The sequence below is a fragment of the Dipodomys merriami genome, unplaced genomic scaffold (genome assembly GCF_024711535.1).
Source record: "Dipodomys merriami isolate MVZ:Mamm:240054 unplaced genomic scaffold, mDipMer1.0.p SCAF_3, whole genome shotgun sequence".
NCBI lineage: Eukaryota > Metazoa > Chordata > Mammalia > Rodentia > Heteromyidae > Dipodomys > Dipodomys merriami.
The window spans coordinates 85,446,003-85,456,545 of record NW_027204492.1 but is presented as its reverse complement, the minus strand read 5'-3'; the positions used below and the strand labels follow the sequence as shown (position 1 = coordinate 85,456,545).

The 10,543-nt window shown below is 45.4% G+C and overlaps 1 protein-coding gene across 1 annotated transcript; it reads left to right on the top strand.

The window, feature by feature from the left end:
- Positions 1-3,449: 3,449 nt before the first annotated feature.
- Positions 3,450-9,233, top strand: LOC138839884 (uncharacterized). Its single transcript, XM_070039374.1, has 5 exons — positions 3,450-3,536; positions 4,530-4,633; positions 7,418-7,539; positions 7,634-7,737; positions 8,882-9,233. The coding sequence occupies exons 1-5, from the start codon at positions 3,526-3,528 to the stop codon at positions 9,231-9,233; spliced, it is 693 nt and encodes a 230-aa protein (XP_069895475.1). The 5' UTR covers positions 3,450-3,525.
- Positions 9,234-10,543: the final 1,310 nt, after the last annotated feature.

Here is a 10,543-nt window from a genome sequence, read left to right as displayed (position 1 = left end):
GAATCCGGTGGGCTCAACAATAAGGGGAATTGGAAGATAACATTGATCTGTCGTTGGTGGCACCCGTAAAGTTACAATCAAGAAGAGGGCAAAAATCACCCAGAAGGCCACATCTGTGCTGAGCATGAAGCATTGTCTTGTAAGAGTTTAAACAGGCCATAAGCACTTATGGGGCCAATTTCCCTTACACTATGGGCATTCTCAGGGGACTAGCAGAGGCTAACAGCCTAATTCCCCATGACTGGGAAAAACTGGCCCAAACATGCCCAGAACCCAGTCAATATCTACAATTTAAAATGTGGTGGAGTGAGGAACCTGGCAACCAGGCTCTGAAAAATCGACACGCCCAGCCTCCCATAGAACTTGAGGCAGACTGGCTTACCAGAGAGGGGTGTGGCTGGGAGTGGATGAACAGCTAGATTATGATGATCAAGCTTGGGAAAAAATAGTGCAGCCAAGTCAGATAGTTACTCCTTGTGTGAAAATGAAGCAGGGAGGCACTGAGCCTTACGTGGTTTTTATAATCCGGCTGGAGGACAATCTTCAAGACTGTGCCACAAGATGAGCTAAGAAACTTACTTCTCCATATGTTCGCTTTTGATAATGTCAATTCAGAATGCCAAAAAGCCTTATATTCCATTAAGGCCGCCAATGGCAGCATTACAGATTATATTAAGGCCTGTAATGACATCAGGACCTCTGCTTATAATGCTAACCTGCTGGCACTGGCCATAACAAGACTTAAAGTAAAAGATATAAGATGTTTTGGATATGGAAAGTTAGGGCACATAAAAAGGAAATGTCGAAAAAACAAAGACTTTTCTGACAAAGATCCCAGTCCACCTGGGACATACGCCAGATGTGGTAAAGGAAGTCACTGGGCAAATCAATGCCATTCTACACATAATAAATGTGGCAAGCCTCTTTCCCCATAGGGAAACAAGCGAACAAGCCACCCTTCAGGACCTTAGAAACAAATACCAGGGCTGGGATGTGGCTTAGTGGTAGAGTGCTTGTTTTGAGTGCATGAAGCCCTGGGTTCAATTTCTCAGTACCACATAAACAGAAAAGGCCAGAAGTGGTGCTGTGGCTCAAGGGGTAGAGTGCTAGCCCTGAGTAAAAGAAGCTCATGGACAGTGCCCAAGCCCTGAGTTCAAGCCCCAGGACTGGCAAAAAAAAAAAAAAAAAAAGAAACAAATACCAGAGGTCCAACAGTCATAGAGTTTCCCATCACATAAATTTCTTGGACTTGGTTGCCACCACTGCAGGCAGCACAGCAGTGGAACTTAAAACTACAGCTCCTGTTTTTAACTCTGATCAGGGTATTGTTAAAATATCCACACAGGATTATGGGCCTATGCCTAAATCTACAGTAGGATTAATTATCAAAAAAAGTAGTTGGACTTTAAAGGACCTAAAAGTTCATGTAAGTGTGGTTGATGAGGATTATAATTGGCATATTCAGATTATGGCCTTGGCTCTGTCTCTACTGCATATCAAAGCAGGAGACAGAATTGCCCACATTCTGCTGCTCCCATATAAGGAGTTCTCCTGCTCCTGCATGAAACATCAGTGGGAAGGCGGCTTTGGCAGCACCATCAAACCTATCATTGGGCCTGGTCGCCCTGAGTACAATCTCATCATAAATTATAAAATATTCAGAGGATTGATAGATACTGGAGCAGATGTATGTGTTATTGCTCCTCCCAGATCCTCTATTTTGACACACAGTTTACTGTGCCCAGGACTGACCTGACTCTGGTCCCTGAACATCTGAACATTGCCTGGGGGTAGGTATGTGTCTGATGTTGTTATTCTGACTCTGGGGTACTTAATTTATGGTTCACTGAAATCTTGGGCATTCTCTGTGTGTGTGTGTGTGTGTGTGTGTGTGTGTGTGTGTATGTGTGTGTGTGTGTGTGTGCACGCGTGCACACGTGCACGAGTGTGTGTGTATATGTAGGGCCTATGCAATGTCTTTAAGTTTATTATGCCCAACGTGAATGCTCTACTACTTGACTTACAGCTCCACTTCCAGCTTTTTTTGAGGAGGGATTAATTGGAGGTAACTGGGCTAGCTTCAAACCACAATCAGAAGATCTTGGCCTCCTGAGTAGCTACAGTTGCAGACATGAACCATAGGCACCCGCCCCCCAAAAAGCTTAGCTTTCATTACCTGTGTGTATGCTGTTAAAGGATTACTATGATTCTGAAAACATCTACAGACTAAGTATATCTATTTTTTCTTTTTTTATTGTCAGTATTGGTGCTTGAAATAAAATCCAGAGTGTTGATAAGAGGCTTGAGACACCAGAATCTGGCCATTGTACCTTTAATGATCTGGGGATCCCAGTTCAAGGTAAGCCAAGGCAGTAAAGTCCTTAAATTCTAACCTCCAAAAAGATGAGAGTAAATCTCTACCTCAAGTGTTATGTTATATAGGAATTGGACTGTTATATACAGAGAAGCCACATTTTGAGAGATCAAATTGGGAGTCTTTATTAGAAAGCCAATGACTACAGGAGTACCCCTGTTCCAAAGACCAGCAGCCTACATAGTATTTTGCACAAAGCTTTTAAAGGCAAAAAACACATGATAGGGTAGGGGACCAAAACTAACAAAAGCAAGGCATCTAGTGGAACCATGAGGGGGTGAGAAAAGCAAAGCATCTAGGGGAAAAACAGAATGACACATCTGCATGTTCTCTGGAGCAGAGCTCTCGTAGGGCTAAACAACGTGATGCATCTACAATTCAAAGAATGCCTATATTACCTTTTAGGCTTTTCAGAAAAGCCCCCAACACCCATGAAGGCATCAGGATGGTGGGGGAAAACAAGATGTTGTTACTTTAACCCAATATCTTATTTCAGTTATATCATTAGTCTTGAGTGAAAAAGCTAAGCATCATCACCTAGGCCTTTGGTTCAAGCCCATGTACCAGAACACACACACACAAATGGAAGCTATGTTGTATTATGAGTCCCAAAGAGATAGCAGTGAGGGACAAAGAGGTTTCAGTCTTCCTATCCCAGGGGTTCAACAGCACCTGTGAGGCCCAGTTGTTCACACTTCACTCAGAGTTAGGATGTAGAAGAGTAAGACCTCCCACCATACCCAGACCCTCCGCTTTTGGCCCCACTGCATTATTCATGGTGGAGCCATGAGGTCAATTTCAGGGGCTACGTGTGTCAGGTATGCAGGATGACAGAGGGGCTGAGACATGAAAAAAGAGGTCCTCTGAATCTCCCTTACCCTGAGACAATGGACAATTTCTGTTCCTGCACTAGTGCCTACACAGTGCTCATTATGGCTTCGGCCTTGTGTCACCCTGATGACATGCACATCTCCATGGAATTCCAGTGAGTGGGCAGCCATGGAGCCTGTGTGATGGGGCAGCTGGAAGGGGGAGGGGCATTTATTGTGTCTGATGTTCTCATAGCAGCCTTGGAATTTTAGCTTCAGGTGGGACCCTGACAAAGAAAGGATTTCACTTGGTCAGGAGCCCTGGAGAGAGAAAGGGCAAACATGATGCCTGCGTGAGTCTGGCTATTATTTTAACTCCCAGTAGCTGTGAGAATTGTGGGGATCAGAGGGTCAGGGGGAACATTGATGGAAATGGACAGGGGTGGGTAGCAGAGATAGGCTGATGGCTGGGGAGGATAAGTTTAAAGGGAAGAAAATCAGGGGTATAGGAATCAGGAAGAAGTAGTCAGCTAGAAGGAGAGGCAGGGTTGAACAGAAAGGTTAGGGAATGGCAGAATGGGTGAGAGCAGAGAAGGGAGGCTTGGCTAATCACTCAGCACGCCAGTATGTATGAGTTGAATGCCTGGAAGGAGGGTATTTGGACACTGGAGCTGGGTTTGAGGGCCTGGGTCAAGTCAGGGGATCCTAAAATGACAGTTGTATGAGCTGTATAACTTCGTCCCTTCTAAAGTTACATTTTTTGGAAGTGGCGCTGTAGCTCAAGTGGTAGAGCGCTTGCCTTGAGCTGAAGAGCTGAGGGACAGCGCCCAGGCCCAGAGTTCAAGCCCCATGACTGACCAAAAAACAAAAAAAAATAAAAAATAAAGTTACATTTTTTGGGGTCAGTTGTGGGGCCTGAACTCTGGGCCTGGGCGCTGTACCTCAGCTCTTCAGCTCAAGGATAGCGCTCTACCACTTAAGCCACAGTGCCACTTCTGGCTTTTTCTGCTTATGTGGTGCTGAGGAATTTAGTCCCTTCTAATAGAGTATTCAGGTAGGTTATAATCTGTAGCTGATGTGTCCAAAGAAGCCATGTTCTTCATGCAGAAACTCATGGTCACCTATGGATAGCTCAACTTAATCAAGGAAGACAGCTAAGTCTAAGGCTGGGGGTTCGGGCAAAATCCTCTGAGCTCCTTCAATACCACACTGTAGACCACAATTTTAAAGGAGAGGGTACATGATCATCTGGGTACATTTCTGACACTGTCAGGGTGGGTTTTAGGAGTAGCAGTCCTCATTTTTCCTGTCACATCCTGAATACTGTCTTATCTCCCATGTCCCAGGTTTTATGCTGCTGGAGATGGTCCGCATATACAACCAGTAGGACCAGCTCAGCCGCTGCCTATACCTCATCGCCCTGCTTCTCATGGCCCTACTTCTGACAATGGTAAGTTGGGGCAAGGGGGCCAGAAGGCCCAGGGAGCAGAATGCTAGGGCTAGATGATTAGAAGACTAGAGATCTGAGGGACTGGATGGAAAGAGAATACAAGTAGGGATACACAGGAAGGCACCATTCTCTGATGGACAGAGACGGCAAAACTTGGTGGTCTGAAAGAGGAGGGGGCCATGGATGTCAGGAGGAGGATCAGCAGGGAACAGCACTAGTTACATTGGTGGGTAGAGGCACAGACAGATGGCTAGACAAAAGGAAGAGGCAGAAGCAGTTAGAGGATAGAAGCACAGATAAAATGATGAAGCAAGATGAAGCTGGATGTGGTAACGCGTGTATATTCCCAACAGTCAGGAGGCTGACAAGAGGATCCTGAGTTTCAAGTCAGGCTAGTCTCTACAGCAAGAGCCTTTCTCAAAAACTGGTGGGCTGATGGTGATAAAGGTTGGGAGAGGAGCAATCATGATTGATGTATATTACACATGAAACAGAAAGATGGAACCTCTTCAAATTGGTTTAAAAGGGAAAAAAGAGAACAAGCAATAGAGTATTCAGGCCAACACCTTGTTCACAGTGATACCACTTTGTATAATTACTAGAAAAACTAGCAATTGTACAATCACGCAGGACATAAAAAAGCTCATAGGGTATAGACAGTAATCATATGTGACATAACTTGTTTTATGCAATTTCACATATTAACCTGATTAAATTTTTATTTTTTTTACATTTGATTTCTTGTGTTAAATATCTCAATGCTAATAAATATAATTTTCACATCTACTTTTCTAGAATTGAATTTTATTGTTTTATATTTTTTTCAGTACATATCCTTGGTTTCCTGCTGGGAACAGTGACTCATGTCTGAACTTGTAGTTATTTTGTAGTTATTCAAGAGTCTGATATTTGAGGATCATGATAAGAAGGCAGCCCTGAAGTGAAGTAAGCCAGGCCCAAAGAAGCATAGGTCCCATGGTTTCCCTTATTTGCAATATCTAGTATAGGTATGAGTCAAGCAGAAAAGGTCAGAGGAAAATGAACCCTTAAATATGTATTTTAATGTTTTCGTTTCTTTCATGCATATGTTTCTAACGCATTTATAAGATTATTTCTTTGTTGCTTTGTATGTCCCTCCCCCACAATGTAACCCCCGCTTTCACTATATTTGATGTCAGTATAACATGTGGAGGAGATGGGGGCAAATAAGTCGTTTAAGGATTCAGGTGAACCTGTTGCAACAATGAGAAGTACAAAATGTCATGTCAAAACCAGCTTTACAATGTCGGTGGGGGGGGGGAGGGGAGTATAATTGGGTGGGGGGAGGGGGGAGGCTGGGAAGGGAGGTGAAGGGTAAACAAAGGAGGAGGCTGCAATGCTTGGTAAGAAATTTATGCATTATCCTGCCCATGTAATTGTAGCCCCTCTGTACAGTATGTTCTCAAATAAAATAAAATAATATTAAAAAAAAAAAAAAGAAGGCAGCCCTGGCTGAAAAGTCTACAAGAACTATTTTGTTTGTGTGTGCTGGTTCTGGGATTTGTACTCATGGCCTTGTTGCTGTCACTGACCTACTTTGGTGAAAGGCTAGTGCCCTACCACTTAAGCCAAAGCACCATTTGTGGCTTTTTTGGCAGTTTACTGAAGATACAGAGTTGCAGAGGCTTTTGTATCTGTGCTGGTTGTAAACCATGATCCTCACATCCAAGCTTTCTGAGTAGCTAGGATTCCAGTCACGAGCCACTGGCCCCCAGCCAGAAGATTCTTATTTCTCATTATCTATCAAAAAAATTTGTGACTGTGAGATGGTGGCTTAAGTGGTAGAGAACCAGACGTAAATAAGAAAGCCTAGGGATAGGGCCTAGGCCTGTACCCACTACAGGCAAAAAATCTTTGTTTTCCTAGGAGCAGCAGCAACAACAACAACAGCAACAGCAGCATACCCAGACAGACAGACAGACAGACACACACACACACACACACACACACACATACACCACGAAGTTTAAATATATGTAACTCTTTGTAAAACTATGCATAACACATCACCCTTGTGCTCACCTTGGTAGTTACTCCTTAGGGACACATGAAAGACAACCAAGGAGCAAGGCACAGGAAAAGGATGGAAGTAGGGAACTTTACCAAGTATGAGGCTCAGATAGGGAGGTGGGAATAATTTTGACAGCAAGAAAGTAGAGCTAGTTAGATGGAGACAGAAGCAAGGCTTTGAGACCTGGAAGAAGGACAGGTGCTAATCTGAAGGAGAAGCAGCAGTGGACAGAAACAGGAAGAAAGGGGTTCAGGCAGAGGCAGACAGAAAAGATTTTGTCAGAGGGTTGAGGCAAGAAGCTCACTTAGATGAAGGATTCACAGAGAGACAGTCATACAAGGCAGAGCCACAGTCTTCATGGGAGAAAACAGGGATTTCAGATACGGTGTAGTTCAAAATAGTAATAGAGATGGCTGCTGGTGGTTCATAACTTATAATCCTAGCTACTCAGGCAGCTGAGTTCTGATGATCATATTTCAGGGCAGGCCAGGCAGGAATGTCCAAGAGACTTATTGCCAGTTTAACACACACACACACAAACACACACACACACACACACACACACACACACACACACACACACACACACACACACACACACACACACAAACAAATCTAGAAGAGGAGTAAGGACAGCACAGGATCTGAACTCAAGCGCCAGTCCTAGCACACACAGACAAACAGAATGGTGGCACATGAGTTCTCACCACTCACCTTCTTTTCCCTCCCCACAGATGCAGAGAATACTTTTGCTTACAAATTAATCTTTCTGCTTACTGCAACTGTGATAATGCTGTCTGGGGTTACTATCTTCATCTGCGCATATCATTTATCTATGGAAGATTGTGGGATATCGGTCAGTATCTCCCACCCCAGTCCCCATCCTGACCTCATTGGATCCACCTTGTAGCCACACTTAGCTTAACTCTAGTCCCTTTTTTGTTCTTCAGACTCCAACTAAGTCACAAGTTTCAGTTAGCTCTTCAGTAGAATCAACTACCTTCATCTGGTACCTTGTTTTTTGGAGCCCGTTATTTCCAAGCCCAATAATCAGGTGAGCAGCCCATGGGCAGGGGCTGGGGGAAAGAGGCGGCATTGAAAGAGAATGCTTGGGGCTGGGAAGGTGGCTCAGTGGTAGATCGCTTGCCTTGCATGCCTGAGGCCCTGGGTTCGATTCCTCAGCACAACATAAGCAAAAAAAAAGCCGGAAGTGGTGCTGTGGCTCAAGTGGTAGAGTGCTAGCCTTGAGCTGAAGAGCTGAGAGACAGCACCCAGGCCCAGAGTTCAGGCCCCATGACCGCCCCCCCCCAAAAAAAGGGGAATGCTTGTTCTTAGATGCATTGACATTTCTGGATCATTTTCTCTCTCTCGCTCTCTTTTTTGGGGGGGGTTGGTTGTGGGGCTTGAACTCTGGGCCTGGGCGCTGTCCCTCAGCTCTTTAGCTCAAGGTGAGCGCTCTAGCACTTGAGCCACAGGTGCCACTTCCTTCTGGATCATTCTCAGAAGGGAGTTGCGGGCAATAGAGGAAGGTGAAGCCAGGAATGGGGCATGTGGGGGGATGTGGAAGACTAAAGGCAGTTGTCTTAAGAAGGGACAAAGCAGAGAGACCACCAGCAGGCTCTAGGAAGACAGGGGCCACTGGAAGTGGCAGATGGGGCAGCGTTGGGGCTCAGTAGGAGCATGCCTTTCTACCACGCATGACCACTTGGGTCCTATCCATAGCACTGCAAAGGGGGACAGGTCTACATAAAAGGAGGATTCTTCAGACAGATGAGGGAGATCTGTTGTGAGGAGAGATGGGAACACTTTGCAAAGTAACGATTGAGGAAAGTTGTGGCTTTAAGGAGGAGAAGGAGCGCCAGGTGAAACGTGGATACCTATCATCCCCAGCAATATGGAAGGTTTAGGCAGAAGGAGCTTGGTCTCAATCTGGCCTAGGTTAAATGTGTGTGAACCTACCTAAAAATTACTAAAAACAGAAAGAGAATAGGGGAGGCTCAAATGGTAGAGCATCTTTCTCACAAATATTCAACCCTGAGCCTAAACTTCAGTACTCATAAACAAAATTTAAAACTAGGAGATGGAGCACAGAGCAGAAGCAGAAATGGGTGGGACACACTTGGGATGGCTGGTGAGGGTTTCAGGAGCCTACTGAGAGGGAGACTGACAGCACCATCCTCTGTTCCTCTCACCTGCAGGCCCTGTTCCATGACGCCCTCAGCGTCTACCTCAGCACAGTCAATTTGGGCATCGTGCTTACCAGCTGGGCTACATGCCAAGGTCACCGTTTTGAACAAAGTCGTGGACTGTCTTAACCCCCTCTATGCCCGTGAGCATGAGGCTTTCTGTCGAGGAAAAGAAGACATTTTTCTTAACCCTTTGTATGGAGTGGCGACCCTAGTCCCAATCCCAACCCCAATTGCTATGGGAAATAGAGAGGGAAGGGGCGACTTCAGGGGTCCTCAGCTGGTCCAGTCCCTACTTCACTACATGGCTCAAATGGCCTCTCAGGAGTTCCCAGAGCGTAAGAGAAAGAATAAAATTGTTTAAAATCACTGGTCTCAGTCTTTGGATCTTTGTTAAGTTCATCTTGAGACTACCTGTCTGAGGAGAGGCAGGGGTAAACGAAGGCCCCAGATTGAGCTGTATTCATTCCTCCCCTACAGTAAATTGGTACCATAATTGGGAACCTTTAACATGTCAGGTTGGTGACTGAGCAATGAATGCTGGGATGCTGGAGGAAAAGCATTAAATGAAGCAGGTAAACTCAGAGCAAGTAGCTTCACACCTGTCATCTTAATCACTTAGAGTAAGGGCTGACAACTGAGGACAATGATTCAAAGCTATTATAGGCAGGAAAACCCAAGAGATTTTCATATCCAAATAGCCACCAATGAATTAGGAAGGGGAGGTTTTGCCCAAGTCCTAGAGTCCCCTCCTTGTTTCAACCTACATACCAGCCCAAACAAATTAACACTAAGGAATCAAAAATAAAAGACATTCAGTAGACAGTGGTGACCCAATCTTGCTAGACTCACCAGGTTTTTTTTATATTTGTGTGAACTTTACCTATAACATTAGTCTGTTCCTGAATGATTGAAAAGAATCAAAAAAAGAATAGCATTTTGTGGTACTTGAAATTATAGGAAAGAAGGAGTGGAGGCAGAACTTCAAAGAAGTGGGGAGTGAGAGAAGCTGAAGCAAAAACACAGAGATGGGAATTGAGGTGCTGTGGTAAGACCCATCAGCTCATTGATGATGAGGAAGACTCCATGCCCACAAGTTAGTGAGATCTATAGGTTGCTTGGACCTTCCTCTTTTTGGATCTAGCAGAAAAGGCCCAGGCCCTGGGGCCAAACTACTCTGGCAGCAGTGAGTACAGGCTGTGGGCCATCAAGGGGATGTTCAAACCCAGACTTATCCACTTGGCACTAGACACAGAGCTGTGAGGGGTGGGGACCCCATGGGGACAGTTGCTCACCTCTGCCTCTACAGGTCTCTGAGTTCTGGACCTGTAGCTAGAGAGGGACTTGTTCATGAGGCTCCCAGGTATGGTGCAAGTGAGGGTCAGAACCTGTGGATTTCTACAGAGCTGTGGCCATTCTTTTGCCTGGCTTCCCTCTCCTGCCCATAGCTGCCTGGCCTCTAGGGAAAAAGGTAGGGAGCAGGCTGCCTGGCTGTTTTGGGAATGCTACCTTGACCACTCCACCTGGACCACCGTGGTTGAGGATCAGGGCTCAGAGCCTCAAATTCACCCAAGGCTAACTTATTTTTATTGTACCCTAGAAGGTCCCTCCATTACCCTCCCAGCTAGATCACTTTTGGGGTCACTTTAGCATGTGCACTGTAGGCAGAGTGCT